The sequence below is a fragment of the Aphanomyces astaci genome (assembly GCF_000520075.1).
Source record: "Aphanomyces astaci strain APO3 unplaced genomic scaffold supercont1.77, whole genome shotgun sequence".
Taxonomy (NCBI): domain Eukaryota; phylum Oomycota; class Saprolegniomycetes; order Saprolegniales; family Verrucalvaceae; genus Aphanomyces; species Aphanomyces astaci.
In genome coordinates, this window is record NW_009798340.1 from 269,846 (window position 1) to 294,736 (window position 24,891).

General features: G+C 49.3%; 5 protein-coding genes across 6 annotated transcripts; 4 read left to right on the forward strand and 1 right to left on the reverse strand.

Moving 5' to 3' along the window:
- Positions 1–581: 581 nt before the first annotated feature.
- Positions 582–8,080, forward strand: H257_15967. Of its 2 annotated transcripts, XM_009844276.1 has the most exons (16): positions 582–861; positions 922–1,055; positions 1,129–1,315; positions 2,473–2,587; positions 2,637–2,723; positions 3,626–3,716; positions 3,922–4,229; positions 4,670–4,932; positions 5,499–5,672; positions 5,781–5,855; positions 5,918–6,060; positions 6,152–6,226; positions 6,277–6,357; positions 6,409–6,492; positions 7,127–7,402; positions 7,879–8,080. In XM_009844276.1, the coding sequence occupies exons 1-16, from the start codon at positions 585–587 to the stop codon at positions 8,017–8,019; spliced, it is 2,511 nt and encodes an 836-aa protein (XP_009842578.1). In that variant the 5' UTR covers positions 582–584; the 3' UTR covers positions 8,020–8,080. The 2 variants fall into 2 exon arrangements, with proteins under 2 accessions (XP_009842578.1, XP_009842577.1); XM_009844275.1 differs by lacking the exons at positions 7,127–7,402; positions 7,879–8,080 and having other exon boundaries at positions 6,409–6,561.
- Positions 8,081–8,883: 803 nt separating this feature from the next.
- H257_15968 (hypothetical protein) lies at positions 8,884–11,761 on the forward strand. The gene is made up of 7 exons (XM_009844277.1): positions 8,884–8,999; positions 9,099–9,123; positions 9,189–9,509; positions 9,615–9,722; positions 9,811–10,737; positions 10,923–11,117; positions 11,219–11,761. The coding sequence occupies exons 1-7, from the start codon at positions 8,929–8,931 to the stop codon at positions 11,633–11,635; spliced, it is 2,064 nt and encodes a 687-aa protein (XP_009842579.1). The 5' UTR covers positions 8,884–8,928; the 3' UTR covers positions 11,636–11,761.
- Positions 11,762–12,328: 567 nt separating this feature from the next.
- Positions 12,329–16,199, reverse strand: H257_15969 (hypothetical protein). Its single transcript, XM_009844278.1, has 3 exons — positions 15,144–16,199; positions 13,321–15,072; positions 12,329–12,979 (listed from the first exon to the last, which is right to left on the reverse strand). Exons 1-3 carry the CDS (start codon positions 16,185–16,187, stop codon positions 12,353–12,355), a joined length of 3,423 nt encoding a protein of 1,140 aa, XP_009842580.1. The 5' UTR covers positions 16,188–16,199; the 3' UTR covers positions 12,329–12,352.
- An 840-nt stretch (positions 16,200–17,039) lies between these two features.
- Positions 17,040–20,278, forward strand: H257_15970 (hypothetical protein). The gene is made up of 2 exons (XM_009844279.1): positions 17,040–18,209; positions 18,269–20,278. Exons 1-2 carry the CDS (start codon positions 17,106–17,108, stop codon positions 20,135–20,137), a joined length of 2,973 nt encoding a protein of 990 aa, XP_009842581.1. The 5' UTR covers positions 17,040–17,105; the 3' UTR covers positions 20,138–20,278.
- A 1,091-nt stretch (positions 20,279–21,369) lies between these two features.
- On the forward strand, positions 21,370–24,511 carry H257_15971 (hypothetical protein). Its single transcript, XM_009844280.1, has 2 exons — positions 21,370–22,496; positions 22,576–24,511. The coding sequence occupies exons 1-2, from the start codon at positions 21,399–21,401 to the stop codon at positions 24,403–24,405; spliced, it is 2,928 nt and encodes a 975-aa protein (XP_009842582.1). The 5' UTR covers positions 21,370–21,398; the 3' UTR covers positions 24,406–24,511.
- The last annotated feature ends 380 nt before the right edge of the window (positions 24,512–24,891 follow it).

Below are 24,891 nucleotides of genomic sequence, written 5' to 3' on the forward strand. Positions count from 1 at the left end.
ACAATTCAAACAGGGTATCATGTACCGGTATTGTGCTTTCGAGTGAAGTGGTTTGTTTCTCGTTGGAATTTAAATCGATTTGATTGGCTACTTCAGATAAGTTCAAAATTATGAGCCAATCAAAACCTTCTCAATGAAATTCAACCAATCAGATCGATTGTGGATCGGTTTGGTCGGCGCGATTCGATTGCACCCCCTCCCCAAATTTGTATCAAATCGACAATATATAGAAACACAAATGTAGGGTTCGTAGCATGAATTTATACAGGTATCATTTGTCTAGAGGTTGCATTTTGTCCAATGAAAATCGATTTAGGGTTTGATTGGATGAATAAGTCGGCACAATTGGCACATCAGTTACCGGTAGTACTGTAGCTGTTCAAAAATACCTTGTCAGGGATTCCTGGCTTGGTTAAATATAACGCCCTAACGTCGGAGTATGAGAAAGCAATAAACTTACGATTAATACTGGTAAGCAGTTTCCAAAGTGCACTTGGCGGTTTCAGCTTGAAACCAATTCTCACATCATTATCTTGTACTTAAGAAGTACAGGTTGAAAGGACCAACATTCTTCGTTCTCACAAATGTTTTCGATGTGGTCGACCGCAGCAGCAGGTGGGACAGCGGCGGCGGCGACAACCAACCCGTTCCTGGCCGCGGTGGAGCTCCATTTTCCATTGCTCTTGCGGCATGTCATCAACCTGAATCCTCCGCGCACGGACACCCCGCCATCGTCCATCAAGTTCCTCGTGTGTGTGCCACAAAGTCTATCCCTTCTCACCAGCGACGTGACGCTCGCCGATCTGTACTCGCACGTGCTGGTAGCCGACGCCGCAGTGGGCCAGTACCAAACTCTTGATGGTACAGCTATCTACACGTCGGTTCTCTTCGTCACCTCACCGAGCCATCCCTGTCTGGCAGGGACCTACGTGGCGATTGCTGGCAGCTACCTCCTCACGAAACCTGGACTCGACAGCCATCCCGGCCGCACTGTCCGTATCGTCATGACCGACGCGTACTCCCATCCAGCCATGACTCCTCCGGACGCGTACCAGGTAATGCATCTCCATATTAGTACGCCAATGTACCATCCAAAGCTCCAACTAACCTCTCGTGCCATGCTTGTAGTGCATGATCCTGCACATCAATCGACCACTCGTAGGCGGCGTGGCGGTCCCTGAAGACATGGGAGAGATGGACCGCGCCACGTTTCGCCGATACATTGCCATGATTCGCGCGTACCCGGAATCGGCGCCCGTGTTTTCGTCGATCGATGTATTTGTCCAAGACTTGTTAAGCTCTAGGAAACCCCCCCGTACGTATATGATGCACATCATCCACCCGTCTACGCTTTTCATATATATTGGGCTTTTCAGTCAAATTTGACCATGTTGGGGGTTGATGAAATCGCCAAGTAATCGAGCAAACGAGTATGATTGGCTACAAAGAATATATGTTGCAATTTGATTGGCTAAAAAGATTGATTTCTGTATTGCAGTCACAAAGATACCTCTTCAACTCGTTTTATATGAAATTTCGAAGGTCCGGCGATTATTGTTCGGCGGTTCATTCAACAAACCGCCCGAGAAAATTATGAGTAGAACACATAATACTAGTACTAGTATTGTGAATTCGCTATAAAGTTCCAACATTGGTTTGTTGAAACCACATTGAATCACGCTGAGTTCTTTGAATATACTTGTCTTTTCTTTAAGAGCCAATCAAATCCACTCAAAAATGGATTAGCCAATAGCGTCGATTCGCGATTCGATTCGGCGGCGAGATTCGATTCGACGGGGTCTGGAAATTTGTACCGAATCCACAATATATATATATATTGGCCAACCTTTTGTAAAAAAGGGTAGAGTATGGATTAGTTGCTACTGCGAACATGAGGAAAGCGCATATGAGGTCTTGTATAATGAACAATTGCCGTATACGAGTAATGACTAGTACTACTTATTACTAGAATATCTTTGAAGTCACATACTAGTAATTCGATGTGGAAAAGTTGAAGCGAGAAACGTATTTGATTGGCTAGTTGGTTCATTTTATGGGTTGTGATTGGTCGATCGATTGGGTGCATTCGATGGCGCACGCACCCTTTCCCAATTCTTTCGAATAATCGAAGGGAACAACATTGTGTGAAATATATTGGCGTTTTACCCAAAAGTTGGTTGACTTTTGTGCTGAATCGCCCAATCTATCCATCGATTCTTTGTACTGAAAGATTTATATGTCACAAGATCTCCTGTGGTAAAGATAGGTATTATCACACTAATTAAAGTCATACTCGAATTCGACGTATGGAAGCTATGGTTTCCTGCCATGTGATGTATTTTTGGCTCAATATTACTTCTGCCAATGATTCTGGAATACATTTGGTGTTGGGTTGATTTAATCTTGATTCTCCATGTGACTGAAAAATACACAATATGTAATTTATAAAAATATAAAATTATATTTCGACAGAACACTATTTGACGCCCCGACGACTCCGCCATGTATGGACGACATGCGTGAACCTCCTGGACGACAACGGCACATTGGACACGGATGCGGCGCTGCTCATAGCAGCGCACTCCCAGTATGGATTTCTGGGCGTTTGTATTAGTAATTTATATATCTGTGGATAGGCACCGCCAAATTCAGCTCGCGCAGGCGGTCGAATCGTATTTGATGGAGCAAGTCCATGACGTGGCGTTTTCTGCTGTCGTGGCCAGGTCATCAAAATATATTAATCCATCTCCTCGTTTTGTTATCCAAATATTATTTGTTTGTGTGCTAATTCGCCAACTATCTATTGATCTTCTTCGATCGATTCGTTATACTGAAGTTTGTATATAAAGAGTTGTCTGGGGGTGATTGTAAATATCACACGATTTGGAAGTCACATACAAACTTGATGTGTGGATGATGATGCTGTTGATTTTCTGTAATCGGATTGGCTACATACTATGCATATTGCCTACTAGTGTATATCTTTAGGCATTACTAGTAGTACTAAATTAGACACTGCATCGAACTGAATTGGAAAAGTCTATACTAAGGTAACGAACGCATCGAATTCTCGGACAGAATCAATTTCTCGGACTGCAATAAAATAAACATAAATAGTGCATATTTTTATTCCACAATACAAAAATCAAGATAAAATCACTGTCCGAGAAATAGAAAATCAAACTTTTATTCCGACCTTTACGACCGCTCCTTATAATCCTATACAAACAACACATATTCCGTTGTTTTATTATCAAAAAGGAACTATAAAATAGTGCTCGAATTATATTTTCCTCATATGCCTTCAGATTTACGAAATTCAAAGGATTTCCAGAAATATATTGCGTCAAAAATTAGGCATGACACAACACAAAAAGGCTTTACCTTACTAGTACGCATACACTGCCAATTGTTTCGATTGCGTTCGCGATGCAATCTATTTTCCTTGGGCATTAATATATTCATAATACGGCATTGAGGTGTTCTATTTAAAATCGTCTCATAATGGTTTTTAATATTCATGTAATTTCGTTATAGTTAACATCGTCTCATCATGGTTTTTAATATTCCTGTGATTTCATTATACTTAAACTCGTCTCATAAATATGGTTTTGATTATTACTAGGTGTCGCAGTAAAGACGATGCGGTACACACTGCGTGGCGTCGCCTGGAAATGGCTACGCCGCAGGACTTTAACATTTCCCGTGAGTTTCAAGTAAAACAAACAATTCCCTTATCTCGTTTTGTCGATTCGAATCGATTTCCCCATACATAATCCAATATATGGTCTTCAAGTTGTTGTGCTATATATATATATATATATATCCAGAACGTTGCTAAATATATATATCCAGAACGTTGCTAAATATATATATCCAGAACGTTGCTAAACTAGTTGCTTTACCGTCTATATTTTATAGTGCGAGCAACGCCAAGCCATCGACTTGATCGCCCACACCCACATACATTGCCATACTCCTCTGGCCATGCTCATGCAGCTTAAGCGTGCACTGACCTGTCTAAATGAAGCCATCAGCCGCCACCTAGCGCGACATCGGCGCGTTGCTGCGCCTCCCAAGCAGCAACTCTTGAGCACAGACGACGTGCTGGACCAGTTGCTGTATATACTCGTGCAAGTGTCTAAGCAACGCCCAGCTTTTCCACTCGCGGCTATTATCTCGTATATTGAAGACTACCACTTTGTCAACTCGTCCGTGTCAGCGTTGGGGTACGTATATACGTTCACCGATATATATATATATCTACGAATGTATTAAAAAATAGGAGTATATTTCGTCATTCAAATGAAATAGCTGTACATGGAAAAAATTATAATATATGAAAATATATATTTCGACTTTGGATCGACTTGAGTAATTTTGAACCAACTAAGGTGTATATATATATATATATATACTGATTTTGTTCAAAAGTAGTATGTCGTCATTCGTATGAAATACCTGAGCTGTGAAAATATATAAATGAAAATATAATTCGAACTTTTGATCTACTTATCTGGACCAACTGGTATATATATATATATATACTAATGTTATTCAAAGGAGTGTTTCGTCATTCGTATGAAATAGCTATAAATGACCTAGCTAGACATGGAAATATAAATTATAGACTTGTGATGTTTGAACCATGAAAAAAATGTGTGGGTAGGTTTGCACTGGCAAATTTCCAAGTGGCACTGGAGTGGTTTACTTCATCTCACTCACCAATCGCCCCATTGGGCCGCGTGGCTATGCCAGTCTCGATTCAAGGCAAACAGAGTTACTTAGCTAGTTTCACTCGAGACGCTGCCACGTCATCCAGTTGTTGCCACGTGTTGGGTTCAGCAGCTTCGTTTCACGACCATCCGTTTCATTTCCCACACACTATACGGCATGTAGCGTGCGGGGCTCGATGGTTTGGGGTCGTCACAGGTAGTCTCTTGTTTTACATGCAAGAATAATGTTACTTTATGGACTGTGAGTCAATTAGCTAGAACCCTATTTTGAAGCTGGTACAAACTAGTCTACTAGACAATGTTTAGTATATATGACGGAAATGAATCAGTACTTTGGATTGGTCAAAATTCAACAGAGTTACGTGATTTGATTGGCTTAGACGGTTATTTCGTTCATTTTCTTGAGACAGTCGATTCTGCGGAGGGCTTCAGTTTTGAATCGATTTGACAATCCTACTTACTGTTTTTTCACCATATATATGGCAAATTTCGGATATTCTGCCTTTATAGAGGCGACGCCATTCAAATATGACGTTAACGAGTGTGGCGTGTCAGTAGTTTCGATTGGCCGAAATTCAACATAATTACGTGATTTGATTGGCTTAGGCGGTTATTTGATCCATTCTCTTGAGACATTCGATTCGGCTTTGTCGAATCGATTTGACAATCCTTCTGAATTCACCATATATCGGAAATTTCGAATATTCTACATAGGGGCCACGCCATTCAAATTAGACGTTAACGAGTGTGGAGTGCATGTAGACAACGGTCATTTGTTTACGTGGGGCGATGCAAGTGGAGGTCGTTTGGGAGTTGCAGATCGAAACAACATGCAAGTCCCAACCAGGGTCCCGCAACTATCTCACGTGGTTCAAGTGTCTTGCGGCGGGTGGCACGTCTTGGCGTGTGATTTGCACGGCCACGTGTATTCTTGGGGTAATAATATATATATTTCAAACAACTCGATAAATACCGTATCGCATGGAAATGTATAAATATATCTTATTTATTCATTATTATATTTATATCCGTGGCTCGTTGTAGGCATGAATGCAAATGGACAGCTGGGACACGCTGCGCCATCTGACGACTCAATAGCAACCCCCGTTTTAATTGACGGTATTCCTACCTCGTTCTTTTATAAAACTACTTAAGGTATAACTATTGGATTTGCTGTATAGCGCTGTGTGGCGTGTATATTAGCGCTGTCGCATGCGGTGCCGTCCACTCGCTGGCTGTGACATCGTCTGGACAAGTGTATTCGTGGGGAAGCAATCGATTCGATCAACTTGGCCAGCGAGATGTGGACGACACCGTGTCACAAGTAGGGAACACGTTTTATAGTGGTTTTATAAAAAATATTCGTGGCCGAATGTATATATATATTTATGTTATTTGTGTTATATTGTGTGCAGGCCATACCAAGGCGCATTGAACAAGACTGGGGAGGTCGAAATCGCCGATTCGAGCGACGACATGTTCCTTTGGATGTACGTGTTTGATTCAAACCTATCGTGTAGAGTAAAAAAAGTTCTTGTAGGGTGGGGGGGGCCTCGATACTAGACCTGGCGCAGCGATGCAGGTGGCCGCCGGCACCAACCATTCCATGGTGATTTCGCGAGTACGTTATAACAGTTATAACATGTTATAACATTCTCGAACTCGGTGTTAGGACGGCGCGTTGTTTGTATGGGGATGTGGGCACACTGGTCAACTGGGTCTGGGGTCGTACATGGATGTGTCTGTTCCCACGCAGGTACTAACTAGGTCCTTTTACCCAAATTTGGACTTATGATTGATACTATTTAATCTTGTACACACTATACTATATAGAGAGATTAGTATATATCTGGTTTCACCCAATGTGGAAGGACTGAGCCGAATCAAAAAACGTTTGGATTGGCAGAATATATTCGACATGACGTGATATGATTGGCTCAGGCGGATCTTTATTTCATTCTCTAAGACATTGGATTCTGCAGAGGGCTCCATTTTCGAATCGATTAAGACAATACAACGTCATCGATTCATTCTACGCTCGTAGTAAGAAGTAGTACGAGTAGTAGTACTAGTAGTAGTTGGCCATATTGTCCTTATACTCCAAATTTGACCTTGTGTGGCGCTTTGCTAAACCCATCGATCGATTATTTGTACTGAATTTTGAAGTGATGCCAATCACACTAATTAGAGTCACACACTAATTACATATTGACTCTGGTTTTCTGCAATCTGCGTGGCTCAAAATATTACTTTTTGTCAACTATTGATTTGCCTGTACACTGATTTCATGTTCCTTCTCCATGTCGCTCCAGTTTAGACTCTACTGTACACACAAAACCATGTGTGACATGGTTTACATTTGGCTCTATCACAACTATGTGACACGGTAGGTGATGCAGCTCACCCAAAACGACGACGACGACCAAGAGCCGATGGTTGTGACGGCTGTGGGTGGAGGCGCTGGCTACACGTGCGTATTGCTCCAGTCTGGCCAAGTGCTCTACACTGGTCAGGTCCTCGTGCATGCCGACGCTGCGCCGCCGCCGTCCACTGAGTTCCGCCCCCTTCCAATCGCCCAATCCGATGATGATGCATGGGTACCTGGCGTGGCGATTGCATGTGGTCCCACGCACTGCGCCATTGTGGCTTCAACGGGCCGTGTTATGGTACGGTATTATAGGCCAACTACCTCAAATATATCGAATATGACGACGACGGTGTATACGTATATATATATATATATATATATATATATATATATATACAGTATGTATTAGATATGCCACAGACGAATCGAGTTTGTGTGTTGTTGTTACCCCATATATTGGACTTTTGATATCGGATTCGCCAAATCAATCGGTTTTGTTTGAAACGTTTTGGATAGAAAGGGTTGCCCTGTGGTGAATGGTGGTATCACACTAATTGAAGCCACACACTAATTTGATGTTGTTGGTGGTTTCCAGCAATATTTCGGATTCGCTACATACTACTTTTGCCCCGATTCTTGGGTTCATTTAGTTGTTGATTCACTCATTCTCCATGTCGCTCCAGTTTTAATATTGTAAAATACAGATAGATGATATATATATATATATATATGGATGAATTTTTGGTTACATGGTGTATGTGTATATGTATGTAGATGTGGGGCAGCAACAATCAAGGCCAAATCCTGCCTCACGATGGAACTACCGATGTCGTGCATCCCCCCATGTGGCTCCCACCACGCGTGTCCCTTGTCGCATGTGGAGAATCCCATAGCATTTTGGTGGTCCCGTCATAACATATTAAGAAGATCGCGTCGATTGGTTGTAAATTCGCTAAGATGCAGTAAACGTTCACAATTCGCATGGTGGTTTTGTATTCACAATTGGAATCACGATAGAAAACGTCTGATTGGCTGTATATATACTGGACCTTTCTGTAAGAGCCAATCACAGTTACTCAAAAATGGATTAGCCAATCGTATCGATTCGTGATTAATTTTACAGTTGAACTATTACTAGTACTAGGTATATTAATAGTACTCCGGGGTACTAGGTAATAGTTAAGTAGCTGTATATACAGTACAAACAGTTGCCACCACCAAAAACGGTGTACTAGTTTAGTCCTCACGTTAGTAGCTGGCAACGATCAAATCCAAATACGAAAACACATTTGTACGCCAACATCCTCTCTGTCCAGACTGTATCGTGGCTTGAAATCGCTTCAATATAACCACCGAAATCTTTGATCGTTTCATATACCAGTACTATTATTAATATATAGTTACAGTAGTATTCGCCATACTGTATCTCTTCTGAACGCACGTTATGATAAACATGGAACCACGTCCACATTCTGCAAAGCAAGAAATCACTTGCAGCCCAAACTCGTCTGAAAGGAGTAAGTACTGTATACTATGAACTACTCGTACTATTGTAATAGTATACGACGATTGTATGGTGAAACTACGACAGTGTGCAATTCTAGTCCACACACGAATGAATGCCAACATGGACGGCTGGAAAGTGTATATACAACGTGCCGTTTCAACGTGGATCTTGGATGGCCAATCAAATCGCGTGTTCATTGCCACTTCAACATTCGAATTTCCGGTCTACAATTATCTTCTTCCACGATGTTGGACTGCAAAGTGCCAATATCCCAATAATACACGACGGTTTCAGTTGGACTAGTTGGCGAGCTGGACATGCATGTCCAGTGTTCGCTGTATCTGGCCAACTGCGTCCACGACAAGCTCTTCCAGCCGTCATATGTCCGGTATGTATGTATCTAGTCGTGGGGTTGATTCCGCCTGTATATATATATATATATAGAATCGTGCCACCACCTAACGAAAGAGGCTGGCGAATTGAATAGATGTCAAAAGTCCCAAGGCCAAAAGGTATGTACGATAGATACTAGACACCGTCGAGTACAACGTGTGTGTGTTTTATAATGCTTGGCCAGATTCTACGCTGCTTTCCACACTGTTGTCCCCGACACATTCACTACCGCAACTGCGGGTGCAGCCTCAGCCTCCACGTGCAAACTATAACTACCTGTACGCCCACGGCGATCACGACCATCGACGCGACAACCGCCGCCGCTCCTTCAGGTGCCTATGACAATGGCCGTATCTTGGTGGCGTATGCCAAGTTCTCCCAGCTCGAAGAAGACGTAGACTGGGCTGTCGGTGACAGCGTCCCGGCGTCCGCAGTGTTGGATGACCTCCGCTCTCGCGGCACACCATTCCGTACGTGGATTCCAGGGCATGTCGAGTGGGCCGAGGTACGTTCCAATACTAATGAAAACAATCGTAGTCTACGATGTTGTGAGGTCTTGGCAACCAGCGAAATAAACTTGGACCACAGATTGTTATACTGATGGTCGTAGGCCAACATGTGGAGCTTCCAATTCGACGAGAAGAAGGGCGATGGGTGGCATTACGGGTGGAAAAGCGGGCGGAGTCGAACGCAGCGGACGTCGGCGCATGTCCTCAAGGTAATACAAACTGATCTACGTTTTGCCCCCGAAACAACGACTTACAAAAGACAAAGTGACTCAATATGAACGTTCAAACTTGTGGTAGGCGTTTGTATTTGACCCAAGTGGGACGACGCAGCGACGCGACCAGTGGCGAGTGGTGGGCGTGGCCTCGTCCACGCCGTTCACCATCACCAGCTATCGCGGCGAGCACAACAAGAAACAAAAACGGACTTCGTCCAATTCGGCGAAAAGGACGTCCACCACAAGACCCCTCCAACATCTTGATCCGTCCTCGGTGCCCTCCACCTCTGGCACTTCGTCCGACGAAGACGATCAGGCAGACAGACCCCCCGACGTCGATGAGAACGGAGCAGTCGTTCGACGGCGAAAGGTGCCGTCTAGTGGATATATCACGACCTCCGCCATCGCATGCAGCAGCCGCCCCTTGTCGCACACAACTCCCAGCGCCGCTCCACCTCCAATTCCTTTGGATCCGATGCACCGGCAGCCAACGCCGCCTTCGATCCCCGAACATCAGGACGACCTGGCTCAGTTGTTTGGGCTGCTCCACGTTTTAGAAACGGGCGACTTTCCCACGGCGTTGTGGGCTCCGTTTGAAAAGTCGTGGCTCGCCCCCAAGGGAATCCACACGAACGGTCAATGTTTGTTATTGCCTCATAACCCCCGTCGCCAGCCCCCCCAGAGCCAATTTCATTCCTCTGGGGCATCCCCACATCACCTAGAGGTCGCACTTGCCTTGATCTCGTCGCTTCGGGACGCGTCCGGCCGCGTCCAAGCCACGCTCATCCGATATGGCGACGCCGTTCTTGACAAACAATGCGCATTGCATCTGTTCACCGACTGCATGGGAATCCTACAGGCCCAAGTAGTATCCGTGCTACTACAACAACAAGGTCGAAATCGACCAAGTACTGTACCCGAGCTGCTGCGGCACTTGCCGTCGATTCGTCAGCCTACCAACCACTTGTATCGGCTATTTGTAGCGCAACTGCGGGAAACGTTTATTGTGGTAGTCCAGCCAATCTATAATCATCGACCTATATCTCCCCCGTCCAAAAGACCTAGTAGTCGAAGCTTTGGACCGTCAAAGTCGTCGCTTCTTCTGTGTGTTTGTTTGTATAGGATACACACATGTGGGGGGATTTAATCGCGTAGTATTTGGTCACCTAAAGTTGTTTTTTTGTTTTCACATAGACCCAAGTCAAACGACCGGGAATATTACCATCAACAATACTCGGTTACTCATCGGTGTGGGATGGCACGTGGATGTACCGCCCACAGCACACCCAATTCCACCAGTGGACATTGTCGCTGTCTATTATGTCGTATTTGCGCTGGACGTCCAGCTGGATCGCGTTTACTCAAACTCGCGCTGGCAATTGCATTCAGGTATATATTCTACCTACTGTACCTACATTGATCATCCGAGCCATATCATACATATGTAGCGCTGATTGTTGACTTGATTTTTGGTTGTTACTTGTAAACAGATTCAATCGTGCACGCCATGGTTTGCGTCCGTGCCCATGACACTCGAGTTGGACCAGAGGCCACACGGGTTAAGAGTCCTGCCGACCGGCGAAAGTTGCTTGGCGGGTACCCTCGCCATCGACTACATCGGCCAGGTTTCGGAGCAATTGATGCGGGTCGAGCTGTACGCTTTCAGTTTGACGCACGTGCACGTCGTGTGTGTGCAAGTGGTTCCGCAACGAGGAAGTGGGAACGGTATCGAGTTGAGCTGTCGTGTTGGCATCGACGAAGTGTGTCGGAGGGACGAAGAGGTCGGTCTAGCCGATGAGGCGTCTATGGATGCGGCGTCTCGAATTGCGTGGGCGAAGCAATTGCCGCAACGTACTCAAGTCGTGCAACTGATGGCCACATACGAACGAGTGCCAGGTCGGATTTAGCGGGCTGTCGATTGTACCGGTAAAGTAGCAAGGAAACAAGGGTACTCACAAGCAAGTCGCAGAAAGTTTGCCAACGTAAAAAGAGTACTTCAAATTGGCCTTGGCCACGCAAAAGTGGTCTGAATTATAATGCAAGTCTCGCGTGCAACTAACTATATAAGTACATGCCAAAGTTAACACTGATGTCACTACAACTAGAGATGGCAATCCGATATTGAATCACTTTGCAGCGTATCATTAGTTAAAGAACGGAGACAGCGGTGGCCAGCAAAGTCGTTGCGCAATGCCTCCATGTCGACGGAAGCATATGTGTTGATGGGCAAAGCCAACCTTCACAATGAATAACACTACAACATAAGCTACTGAATGAACGTTGATTGAACAGTATTCATTATTATTGTTGATTATTCGATACGAAGTCCAGACCCCGTCGAATCGAATCTCGTTGCCGAATCGACGCGATTGGCTAATCCAATTTTGAGTGGATTTGATAGGCTCTTACAATAAGGACAAGTATATTCAATCAATCAGAACTCCAGCGTGATTCAATATTGATTAGGCAAACCACGCGACTTTTGGAAGTTTATATCGAATTTACAATATTTTTAGAAATAGCGTTTTCAAGACATCATTTGAGCTGATGAACGTAAAGCACCTACGATGATTTCAAACAAAACTTCAGCATAGTAATACCATCGAACGAGTTGCAATTGTTTATTACATTAACCCACAGGCAAGTGCAACTCCCAACAGGACGAGGTGTCTGCTACCCATGGCGCCCCAAACATTGGTGGCACCGCTGGAACTGCCCGGTTGATTGTTGTTGTCTTGGGTGGTCGAGTAGTTGGACGACTGGGTTGGTTTCAGGTGCACGTGTAGCTCCCACGTGGCCGCCGTCTCGACGCGCTTGGACCCGCAGTGCGTCCACGCCTCCCACTGAATGATCGTCCGAGGACCCGCCAACGCGATCGCATCGTTGGACTGCCAGTCGCGCCAAGTTGGTTGATGACCGACCTTATATCTCCAAAACACGATGCGGTCATCGTCGCTGGTTGTCGGGAGAGGTATATCGCCTTGCTGAGCAGCGTTGGCGAGGACCACAATGGGGGTAAACACAGCTTGGACATGCGACAGCGTCACAGACAGCGACAGAGTCGAATCCGACCAAAAGTGCAACTGGTGCGGCGCGCCGTCATCAGCGTACAAACCCAAGGACATCCAGTCTGTGTCGTTGGCAATGTAGCTTGGAGTAGTCATGCCAAGGGCAGGGTGGGGTTGGATATCTGCGAGCCGCACCAGGTCGTCGGCCGTGGCAGCAAGCGAGAACGTCCCCCCGCATTGAAACTAGTACTCCCCATCACTCAGTCCATTTCAAGCAGATTGCATGACATATATATATACGATGAATTTTACAAATTCCCCAATTCTGCGCGATTCGTAATACTGAGCCCAAATCTCGCAGCAAAATTTCATTGGCTTTCCCAATTCCACAAAAACACGAAGCAAAAAGGAAAATAATGTAATAATGTATCCAATCAGCGATAAGTATTTTCAGATAAACCAATGGGAGCGATTCGTGATGGTCGTTTGGGTGGCGAGATTTGATTGTGAACGGGACTCCGGAAATTCGTATCAAATCAAATCAATCAGATACGGTAACGTTGTCATATCATATGCAGACGTACTTGATCTAGGGTGGCATCCGAGAGGTCCCCGCCGCGATACGGAGCAATATCTGCGCCGCTGCTGCAAATGGCCGTGGCGGCGGCGTTGTCGCACTTGTAGTCGAGCCATACTTCTCGCCATTGATATGACACATACGACGTCCGGGTACATTGCAACGGGGATAGGAACGAAGCTGGGTCTGCCAACACGGTTGTGTCCACGAATGGATTGCGAATCAGAGCGGCGCGGACGCAATGGTTTCCGGGCGAAGATGATACCCCGGCTAGACCCAAGTAGCCTGCGTCGACGGGGCAGTTGAGCCAATCGGACACGGTCACGTTGATCACGTCATCACATGCGATAACGTTATTATCGTCGAGAACGTCACCACATGCGTCGTTGTTTTGCCGAGACGTGACAAACGCATTCAAGTGGGACGAAATAGCGCGGATGTCTGATGCGTGGGCTGACCACCCCACAAATTGAAACACGGACGAGTCGCCAGTAAAGGGACATGAACCTCGCTGGGACTGGGGACGGAAGCGGTCCGACACTGTCACACATGTGGAGCAAACTGCACTGGTGCTAAATCCATCATGTGCTTCCAAGTGGACATCGTAGCGACCGGGCAGGAGTTGCTGCTTGGATCCGCTGTGCAAAAGCGAATACAGAATCGACGGTCGGCGGTCCCCCAACGCGTAGTCACGCCACGGGACCGTGTCCGTGGCATGCAATGTAGGGGTTACGATGGACCCATGGCGGTCATACACGGAAATGTCGACGGTGGCCCGCGATGGAACAGTGTCGCAGCTGGAATATGGCGAGGTAGGCACGGGGATATGCTGGCGATTGCTGCTTGGACAAGCAGCTGAATCAAATGGATTGCAAGCAACGCACCCTTGGTCTGTCCCGGTGAGGAAAACGTCCACCGATGGCCAAGCACATACGGGGGCGTTATCCCACGTTGGGCGAACCAAAGAGTCGCCTGCTAGGGGGCAGCTAACGTTAGCTCGAGACGTGGTGGGGGGGGGCGTTGTGACCATTGCCGTGGTAGTAGTCGGAGCTTGGTAAGGTGGTTTATTGGTGCGAATGATGGGGGATGGTGATACAGTTGACGAAATGTCATCATCGTCGGGGGGAGTTGAGTAAGGCGCGCTTGGTGTGTCGGTGGGTTTTGGGGTTTTTGGCTCGTACGCAGAAGTTGTCGGGGTTGTTATGTACTTTGACGCTCTAGTCGGTTTCTTGGTGGATGAGTATGACGGTGGTTTCGACGGTTTCGTCGTATATGTGGGTGGCGCAGTGGTCTCTGCGGTACAGTCCAACACGACCGTCCATTCGACGGCATCGCAGACACGGCCACAATGAGTCCACGCTTCAAAAGCCATGACCACCGTGGTCGTCGTGTCGTCGTCACCAACGATGGTGACTAAGTCGTTGGCACTCCAGTCATGCCAAACGATGTCGTCGCCTCCGTGGTGTTTGTCACCGGAGGTGATATGTTTGATGCTCCACCGCCAATACACGGGCGCTTCGGTCGTGGGCAGAATCGCATTGTTCACTGGATCATGAGTCGACGTCACTGTCACGATATCTTGAATCGGCAGCTGCAACTGGCGTTCATAGCCGTCGACGTGTCGAAAATGCACTTGTCGGGCACTGGTTTTGACAAACTGGTCGTTCTGGCGAAGCTCTTGTACGTTGGCGTCGACGGCAACACGCACTTGGAAATCGCTGGGTATGGTGGCCAACGACACCATCTGGGTGCATCCAAACTACTTACGCTTCGGGTCAATCTCCATATAATGAATGACACTTGTAGATGGATAGTCAAGGCGTACTGTACCGCTGACAACGCGGCGTCGGTCATGTCGCCACCTCGATTCACGTCCAACCCGCTTCCGCACTGCGTCACAGACGTCGTGTCCTGACAGCCATAGACCACATACGGCTCTCTCCACACATAGTCGAACGAGCATTGGCGGCGGCATTGGGTTGGTCCCAACACCTCGGACGGGTTGCACAAGACGTCGGGATCTGCAAATGGATTCGCGAGCAACTTTGACGCAGCGCATGCCGTCAGGGGGCGAGTGAGACATTGTGTAGCTGTGGCGACGTCGTCAATGGGGCAATCAAACCAGTCCACACCAGTCAGCGTCGATGTGTCCGTGCACGTCGCATCGACCGAAAGCGGAGACGAACAAATGTCGTTGTTGGTGCGGGTAGTAGCAAACGCTGTCACATCAGCGAGTAACTGGTGTACCGAGGCAAAATACTTGCGCCATCCGACATGGTCTTCTGTTGCGGCAAACTCGGGGCAAACTGACGTAGATTGAGGGCGGTAGCCGTCCGTGATGGACAGACACACGTCGCACGTACCGCTGCTTTGGACATAATCCCATGCGTCGAGCTCGATCTCGTACAGGCCCGGTTGGACGGCTTGGGTTTGCAGCAAGTTCCACACAATTGTGTCTCGATGCTGGTTAAAGTCGTTCCAGTTGAACGCCTTGGGGGGGTGGACGTTGGAAAACACGCGAGGGGGTACTACTACAACGTCGGCGCTGAATTGGGTGGACACAGTGATCCGAGGAAGTCTGGTCGACCCGACGAGAAGATCGGCACTGTCTGCATCGAGGCCACCGTCCGGGAAAAGTGCGTGGTCGAGCGCGTACGCGTAGCTCGAATACGGGAACGGCACAAAGCCGATGTGATCGCCTAAACACGAGGTAGACGCAAACACGTTGCAAGGCAAGCAGTCTGCTGGAGTTGCCACCACATAGTCAAATCCATGCCACGTTGGACATGTCGGGCCAAAGCTGGCCAGCAACGCAGACATTTGCTGCGAGGGATGCCGAGAGGACGTCACCTCCGCAGCCAAGACGACCGCCATGGCTGGCACGAGCATTTGAAGTTGAATGGCATTGGATCATGGCTAATCATTGGCGGTTTCGGATTCGAAATCTTTGTGGTTCGATATTTTTGTATTATTCGCCAGTTACAGTTGTAGCCATCAAGGTGCCAGGGGGAAATGAGGTTTGGTGGGTGAGTGGTGTGCCGCTGAAGCTGGTCAACTGGGTGCTTACGTGTACTGGTATTCAGTGTCAATTACTAGTACTACGTAGTAGCTGACGTTTATTATATTCTTGGCACCTCTGAAATGCAAAGTGCACGGCTCCTTACGATTGCCCAAGGCATCCATTGGTGGCTCATCGCGTCAGGTTCTCGTCATCAAGAGAGATACTTTTTTCTAACTTAACTTTGTCGTTCCTAGTACCTGCAAACTCAAGTTTTCATATATTTTAATCTTGTACCTCGAAGTTAGTATTGCAGGCGCTTTGATTTCCAAAAACGGTCTGTCATTGCATCGTCTGTGTCGCTAAGATCGGTTTGTCTTTGTCACTAAGATCATAGTTGCTCCTTCGTTAATACATTTTTACAGCAAAGTCGACCACAGCATTAACACTCTTGATGGTCATGATAACGTTGTTGGGTTACTATGGCCCCATCGCTAACTCGCCTTAACTATAAAAACAACTACCAAGTTTTTTGCAATACCAAACTACTTTAGTTGGTTTCGTCGGCCTAGCAGCACTACAACTTCAAAATGATGTGCATGTGACACTATCTGTCCCATTGGATGAATGATTCGCCATGTTTCTAGATTCAGCACTTTCAGTCAACGTGAGGTTTTGATTGCGAAATGAACGTGACGAAAGATCCGCTTTCTGAAACGGCCTAGCTCACAAGATCGCAAGATCTTTTAATACATCACGTCATGTAGCATTGTGGCATTTTCTCTCAAAGCAAGATGAAGCAAGCCATTGCGTCGTTGGTTGCAACAGCGCTGCTCGTGCAAGCTGGGACCGGTCCCCAGTGGGAAGAGCAAGATTTCCGGGCGTTGTTAGCCAGCCAAGGCCAAACGGTAGCCATCAACCAATGTCCAGCGTGGGCTACACCCATCAAAGACTTCCACATTTCCGCAGCCACAGGGGTGTGCTTGAATCCTGCAAACAACGTGTTCAACTTTGCAAGTGGCGTGGGGCTCAACGCGGTTCCGTTTCCGTACTCGTCGTATCCGTACTCGCTCGACCACCCATTGTTTACGTACGCCAATGGCGCTGGCGTCGCGGCCTCCACCGTCTCTACCCTGCCTCGTATTACTGTGCAAGTGCTCAAGAACGCCGACCCCACCGTAAACGTGCTGACCCCGGACACTGAAACCGCGTTTCATTGGCAAGACTTTGACGAAAACCGCAACGCCCGTGTGTGGAGTCGTGTGGGTCCGTTGGTCGGAAACCCCGGGGTCTACAAAGTGGACTTGAACGCGCACGACTACTACGTTGATAGCGGCGTGTGCGAGTTGTGCTTCACCGTGACTGACCACTACCGTCCCAAGTCGTCGTCGCTCTGCCCCGCTGCCCCCGCCGGGGGATTGGTGCGATCGGGATGGACAGCTGCCAACGTTGCTGCGCTCGATGCGTATTTGGATGGTGCCGGAGCCTTTTCTACCTCCCGTGGCAACAACGGCGACTGCAACACCGCCATTCCAGTTGGCGCCCCTGCGTGTGCGGACACGACGGTCAAGACGCCCTCTGACTGGTTCAATTGCGCCTTGGATACGACCTTGCCGTCGTTCATTACGTCGGACTTTGCCACGACGCCGCCTGGAGTTGGCACCCTTGGCTGCGTCCGCAACATTCTGGCGACGAATCCATTTGCCACCGACTCGACGTTGCAAAGCCCCGGGGGAGACCTCAACACGGGAAAGTGCACGCGCACAGTCACGTTCGACTACCACTGGTACGAGTACTGGACCCAATTCAGCTGCACGGCTGCCCCAGCCGGTCAATGCACCAGTGGCACGGATGCTTCGTATGGCGGGGACGAGTCGGGCGTCACGTCTGCCAGTGCCGTACGTATATTGAAGTTGTTTGTGGCAATAATGCGTCAACTTACCATTGCCATGACTAGTACCAATGTGCTAACACGGTGACGCTGTCGGCTACGGCCAACAACTTGGTCACCACCGCGTCGCTCACGTCGAATGCGGCGGCTCTTCAATCTAACTCGCAGTTTATTTCGGATCCCCGCGGCGTGTTCTTCGAAGATAGTTACACCAAGCTCAGCGACGGTTCAAACAACCAAGTGCACTTCTGGTCGCCGTTGGTGGCCGGCCAGGATGCCGACTTGGACGTCCGCAACCCCGTCACAGTGCCCATTCAAAGCGTGTTTTCCACCTCTGCCACTGGAAGCGCCCTTCCCGGGCTAACCCTGCCCGCCGTGTCGTCGCGGGTGTTTTGGCGGTGGACCACCAACAACCCCGTCACAGCTTCTGGCTGGAACGACTACTCTGCCAACGGCAACTTGGTCTTGACCGATCTCTTGACTACGGTCACGTTTGAATCGTGGACGTATTGCGGCCAAAAGGGCAGCTCGATCTCGTGGAATGTGTACAACCATCGCCATCAATCGATCCAAAACGTCGACGAATGGTTCCAGCCCCAGTGGTCATACGTGTCCAAGCCCCGCTGTAACGTCCCCCACAGCGACTTTGGTGTGGTGCAGTTTGCCTTTGACTTGGACGACCTCAATGCGCGCATCGTGGACCTGGGTCCGAACGGCGAGGGGGATAACCCGAACGGCATCCACGGTGCCCCACTGGACGATGATGTCCTCCTCGAGGACACAACCCATGTAGACTGGAGGTTCAGCGGGGCCACGTGTGCGTGGAAGTACGGGAATCCGTCCTCGCTTACAGACTTTACAGTGTCCGACTATGCGTGGGCGATCGACGCCAGTGACTTTGTGAGCGCGGGGAATCCCCCTAACTTTGTCCCCCAGACCTTTCAGTTTGCCCCCAAGTTGATCAACGCGGGGGTGACCACGGTGACCGTGTATTGCGATTTTGCCTTTACCGACACGCTGAATAGCGACGTCGTGACGGTGTACCAAGGCGCATTCGGCACGCCCCTCGCATTGCTGTCCAAGACTTATCCCGTCGGGTCGTACAACTTGCCCAACTGGCTTCGAGGTCCGATTTTGGGCGTGTCGTCGTTGCGCATTGAAAACGGATACAGCGTCACGTTGTTCAAGGAGTTCAACAACCAAGGCGCGTCCATCACGTACACGACCGACGTTCCCTATGCCAGAATCATCTCGGACAACTGGAACAACGAAGCCAAGAGTTTGCGCATCGATGCCTTGCCAGGCACGGTGGGGTACACCGTCCCTAACACGGTCCATATTTCTACGGACAAGACGTTTGTGTTTGAAAACTGCGACGTGCCGACGATCCTCGACCCGTCCTACCCCGTCGACAACACGTGTGTGGCTGGCTGCAGTGCTGCGTCGTGGAACGTTGCGGCGGCCCAACGCTTGGCGGCCCCCTTCCAGGCCAGTGGGGGCAACTTGATCTTCCCCGCCGGGCAATGGGACGACGTAACGGCGGTAGCCACTGTGTTTCAAACCGACACTAGCTTTGGGTGCTGCACTTCGTGCAACGGCCCTGCTGGCTTTGGCGCAGGAATCACGGCCGTGTCGGCGCCGTGGACGGCGGGCTCGCCCATCTCTCGCTGCCAGCCGTCCAATTATGCCGTACCCAACCCCGCCCCCACGCAAGTGGACCCCACTGTGGTCGCCGACCCAGATGCGGTACCTACTGTCGTGATGATGTTCGCGGAATCGATGGGAGGAGCTTTGACTTCCACAAGTGCGTTGGGGGTGTTGGCAGTGTTTGCGGTGGTGGCGGTTGTCGCTGGGCTGGCGTTTCAACAATCCAAGTTGCGTCAATTCGTTGTCATGGATGATGCGTACACATCGCTCACGGATGCGTCGCTCTAAACGATGCGCAAAAGAATGTGTTTTGAATGGAACTGAATTCGAGTCTTTAATAGTTTGCGTACGTACAACTGACGTACTAGTACGCCCCATTGCAATTAGACTTGTGTTTCTAGGCTACCACGTCCACAACAGACGAGCTCGTACTCATTAGACTTTGTTGGCCAGTGCTAGACGGATATGTTTGAGTGCGTTGAGTGGTGAATTGGAGCACCGGATGGAAATTGCTGGCGGTTTCGCTAACGTTAGCAGAATTGACTGGTTCTTAATGTGCGTCGAGACTCTGCTAGAGTTGTGCTGCATTCCGTTTTGAAGTCGCGATGGAGCAGCAACCTACTACTAGTATACTTTAGTACTTGGGTGGATTTGGAGAGGTCGAATATGCTTGTATGTCACTCGCACATTTGGAAAACTCAATTTCAAATGGTGTGTTTGTTGCAAGAATGATTTGGTAAGGTCCATCCATATCTCACGGTGATACGATTTAGACACTGAATAAGCCAGCCAGTAGTATTTCGTGGTTATGACACTGAAACGGCAAATCTTAGAGTGAAATTAAGTATTAATACATCCAACTACAACTACTTACCAGCTCGCCATCAGCGAGTTGGAATTGACTAAGTACGAGGAATACTGGATCCAATGACTGCTGGGAATATAACTCAATTATATTGAGCTCCACCATACCCTTGTGTTCGTGCAAACAGGATACCGAAACAGCCCAGGAACCAATCCCACCCACTACATACCACCTCCTAAACTTGCTTCGCTTTTGTAACGGCATTCGACATATCAACCTTTGCACGAGAGCGACAAGTACTAGTAGGCAGGTACGAATATCATCATCAATCTTGCAACTCAAACATCAATAATGTTAATATAGTATAGTCGACAGCAGGGCTTGCTAACTTTCGTAGCTTACACTGGTCGATAGAATGCAGTACGTACGGGTTAACGTACAGCCTAGAGTAAGAATGCCAACAACATGGTGTACACTAACAACACCGTGTACACCGATCACGATTAACCCTAGTTTTTTGTTGTTGTAATCGATTTTTCCTGTGTACGTGATTATCATACTGTATTTGATGATTGAGCGCTTCAGTTGTACGGTTTCAGCATTCTCTTAGGTTTATATATTCGTCACGTTTCGAATACTAGCGGTTTCGGATACGACGATACTACCTTGACTTGCGATCTTCATGATCAGCGTTATTACTCAGTTCTAGATATCTGTCATTTCCAAACTTGCTCGCAACCACCGATGAAGTCAGCTTCGTTACTGGCGACGGCGCTACTGGTGCACACAAGTAATGGTCTTCGATGGGAAGAGCACGACTTTCGCGTGATGCTGGGCAATCTCGGTCAAGTGGTGCCAGTCAACCAGTGTCCGGCGTGGGCGACACCTGTGACGGACCTGCACTTCACGGCTTCGTCCGGGGTGTGTCTTCCCCCGAGTACGAACTTGTTCCTCCAAGCAAGTGGCAACCTACTCAAGCCTGTGCCGTACCCTCACTCTGCGTACCATTACATTTTGGACAGTCCGTTGTTTACGTACTCGAATGGAGCTGGAGTCGCGTCCTCGACCGTGGCTGCGTTGCCACGTGTATCTGTGAGCATCCTCAAGAACGTTGATCCAACCTCCAGTACTTTGGTTCCGTCGACCGAGTGGGCGTACCATTGGCAAGACTTTGACGAACACCGAAACGACCGCGTGTGGAGCCTCTTGTCGCCGCTAACGACAGCTCCTGGCGTGTACAAAGTGCAGTTGAATGCGCACGACTACTTTGTCGACAGTGGCGTGTGCGAGTTGTGCTTTACCGTGACCGATCGATACCGTCCGAAGTCCAGCTCCCTTTGCCCTGCTACCCCCGGAGGGGGGGTAGCCCTTGGTTCGTGGTCTGCGGCCAATGTTGCCACGCTGGATGCGTACTTGGATGGAGTCAGTTCGTTTGTCGGGTCTCGTGGCAACAATGCCAACTGCAATACCCCCCTCCCAGCCGGAGGTTCTGCGTGTGACGACACGAACACCGTGACGCCCACCGATTGGTTCAGCTGCCCCTTAGCTACCGCTTTGGGCGACTTCATCCCGGCAGATTTTGCAGGGGGTGCGACTGGATGTGTGGGCACTATTTTGGCCACGGATCCGTTGGCCGCTAATGTGATTACACCTAACTTCTTCAACTCCCCCTCTGTGTGCACGCGGACAGTTACGTTTGCGTATAAGTGGTATGAATACTGGTCTCAGTTCAGCTGTGCAAGTTCTGGAGCCACTGGACTTTGCACCAGCGGTGCCGATGGCCCGAACAGCGACTACGGGCCAAACGGAGGCGACGAGTCGGGCGTGACCTCGTCCAGCGCTGTACGTACACAAGACACAACCCCAGTCCATTTTTACATTGTCACATTTTTTGTACTCATAAATGCTTGATTGGTTTTAGTACGCGTGCGCCAACACGGTGTCGTTGTCGGCAACGGCCGACGATTTGGTAGCGTCGGCAACTGTCAGTGGAAACCCGTCGCTCACATCCAACGTACAGTTCATCAGTGATCCGGCCACCGTGTTCGCGGAGCCGTCGTACACTGCGCTCGGCGATGCTGGAAACACTCAAATTCACTTTTGGTCGCCGTCGAACGCCGCTCAAGACGCGGACTTGGACGTGCGCAACACGATCACGGTGCCCATCCAAAGCGTATTCTCGACGACGGCGCTTGGAGGGCCCATCGCGGGACTCACGCTTCCTGCTGCTCCGAGCCTCGTGTCGTTTCGATGGTCGACCACGACGCCGCCCACGTGGAAGCGCTACAGTGCCAACGAAAACCTCGTCTTGACCGACTTTGCGACGACGGTGACCTTTGAAGCGTGGACGCACTGCGGCCAAAAGGGCAGTGCCGTGACGTGGACCGTGTACAACCACCGCCACCAGTCGATCCAAAACGTCGACGAATGGTTCCAGCCCCAGTGGTCGTACGTGTCCAAGCCCCGCTGCAACGTCCCCCACAGCGACTTTGGCGTGGTGCAGTTTGCCTTTGACGTGGATGACCTCAATGCTCGCATTGTCAACTTGGACGCTGAATCAGACAAACCCATCGAGGCCATTCTTCCCCCCACCGCCGCGCTTCTTGGAGACACAAACTACGTCCGGTGGTTTTTCAACAGTGTCAAATGCGCGTGGAAGTACGGAGAAGCCTTGTCGGCCGCGGACTTTACGCTGTCAGACTACGCGTGGTCCATCTCGGCTGACGACTTTGCCAGCACGGGGTCTCCCCCGAATTATACGCCCCAGACGTTTCAGTTCGCCCCCAAGTTGCTCAACCAGGGGGTGACCAAAGTGTCGGTGTATTGCGACTTCTTCTTCACAGACACATTGAAAGCCAACGTTGTGACGGTGTATCGTGACGCAAGCTACGTGGGCGACTCGAAATCGTTTCCCGTGGGCGCGTACGACCTGCCGTCTGGATTCCTGGGCACGCCGACCCCGGCCAACGGCGTCTCGTCGCTCAAAGTGGCCCCGGGGTACAAAGTCACACTATACCAGGACTTCAACCAACGTGGGTCGTCCATCTCGCTCACGGCAGACACCCCGAGCTTCCTTGTCGGGTGGGACAACTTGGCCAAGTCCATTCGGGTCACGGCGCTGCCCGGCACAACTGGGATCAACTCGGTGACAATTCACACGGACAAGAACTTTGTGTTTGAAAACTGCGACCGGCCTACGTGGGCCGACGCGTACTTTCCCACCGGCGAGACGTGTGTCGGCAACTGCAAAACCCCGTCCTGGCTCAACACGCCCGGGGGCCGTGTGGCCGCCCCCTTCCAGGCCAGCGGCGGCAACTTGATCTTCCCCGCTGCCGAGTACACTGCCGCCGCCCCCATTGGCACTACGTTTCACGTGGGCGCGAATTATGCGTGCTGCAGTGCTTGTGATGGAGCCGCTGGGTTTGGAGCGAGTATCACGTCCGTGTCAGCCCCCTGGACGGCGGGCTCACCTATCTCGCGCTGCCAGCCGTCCAATTATGCCCCGCCCAACCCTATTCCGACGCAAGTGGACCCGACCACGAACGCCGACCCGGACGCCACTCCTGTTCTGCTGGCGTTTGCTGACATGATGTCGACGTCGTCGTCCAGTAGTTCATTGGCCGTTTTGGTGGTGATGGTGGCATTGGTGGGAGTCGTCGCAGCCGTTGTATTCCACCAATCGTCCAAGGCGCGGCAATTCGTGGCGTTGGATGACGCGTACACGTCGCTCACAGATCCTGCGCTCTACTAGCTTTGTATCCGTGGTGTATGTAATATAGAGTATATATTACATACTTTATGGCATGGTAGGACATGGTAGGACAGTTATCCGGAATCCGGTTAAAAATTGTTATACGGATTTAACCGGTTGATGTTGTCCCGATCGTGCAGCCCCCCCCACACATAAGGGCTGCTGACAAAAGTTTTAGGCGCCCCAAAGGCTCTTACGCTGGTCTATCATTGAACGGCATCGCACGTGTAGGGCTTTTCGCCACAAAAACCTGCGGTCGGTTTTGGAGGTCTGCCTTTAATGTGACGCATTCGACATTGAGGCAATGTGAACAATGGATGTATTTGAATTTTGAGCTGTACCGCATGCACTTTTTCGGCAAGGACATGGTGTGACGCATTGCGACTGGCAGTTGTCACTTGGTAGGCAGATTCCTTTGAAGTTATTATGGAAAGTCACTGAATTGCAAGGACTTCCCTGGAAATGAGACTAAACTATTGCAACCCA

Bases quoted from the DNA above. Each gene is read 5' to 3' on its own strand.
- H257_15969 (XM_009844278.1), bottom strand. From the start codon at position 16,187: ATGGCGGTCGTCTTGGCTGCGGAGGTGACGTCCTCTCGGCATCCCTCG. The intron at 15,073-15,143 runs GTACAGTACGCC...AAGCGTAAGTAG, and splicing joins CCGACGCCGCGTTGTCAGCG to TTTGGATGCACCCAGATGGT. The intron at 12,980-13,320 runs GTACGTCTGCAT...GGGGAGTACTAG, and splicing joins CGGATGCCACCCTAGATCAA to TTTCAATGCGGGGGGACGTT.
- H257_15967 (XM_009844276.1), top strand. From the start codon at position 585: ATGTTTTCGATGTGGTCGACCGCAGCAGCAGGTGGGACAGCGGCGGCG. The intron at 1,316-2,472 runs GTACGTATATGA...ATATTTCGACAG, and splicing joins AAGCTCTAGGAAACCCCCCC to AACACTATTTGACGCCCCGA. The intron at 6,227-6,276 runs GTACGTGTTTGA...AAGTTCTTGTAG, and splicing joins GACGACATGTTCCTTTGGAT to GGTGGGGGGGGCCTCGATAC.
- H257_15968 (XM_009844277.1), top strand. From the start codon at position 8,929: ATGCATGTCCAGTGTTCGCTGTATCTGGCCAACTGCGTCCACGACAAG. The intron at 9,723-9,810 runs GTAATACAAACT...AACTTGTGGTAG, and splicing joins CGTCGGCGCATGTCCTCAAG to GCGTTTGTATTTGACCCAAG. The intron at 11,118-11,218 runs GTATATATTCTA...ACTTGTAAACAG, and splicing joins GCGCTGGCAATTGCATTCAG to ATTCAATCGTGCACGCCATG.
- H257_15971 (XM_009844280.1), top strand. From the start codon at position 21,399: ATGAAGTCAGCTTCGTTACTGGCGACGGCGCTACTGGTGCACACAAGT. The intron at 22,497-22,575 runs GTACGTACACAA...GATTGGTTTTAG, and splicing joins GCGTGACCTCGTCCAGCGCT to TACGCGTGCGCCAACACGGT.
- H257_15970 (XM_009844279.1), top strand. From the start codon at position 17,106: ATGAAGCAAGCCATTGCGTCGTTGGTTGCAACAGCGCTGCTCGTGCAA. The intron at 18,210-18,268 runs GTACGTATATTG...TGCCATGACTAG, and splicing joins GCGTCACGTCTGCCAGTGCC to TACCAATGTGCTAACACGGT.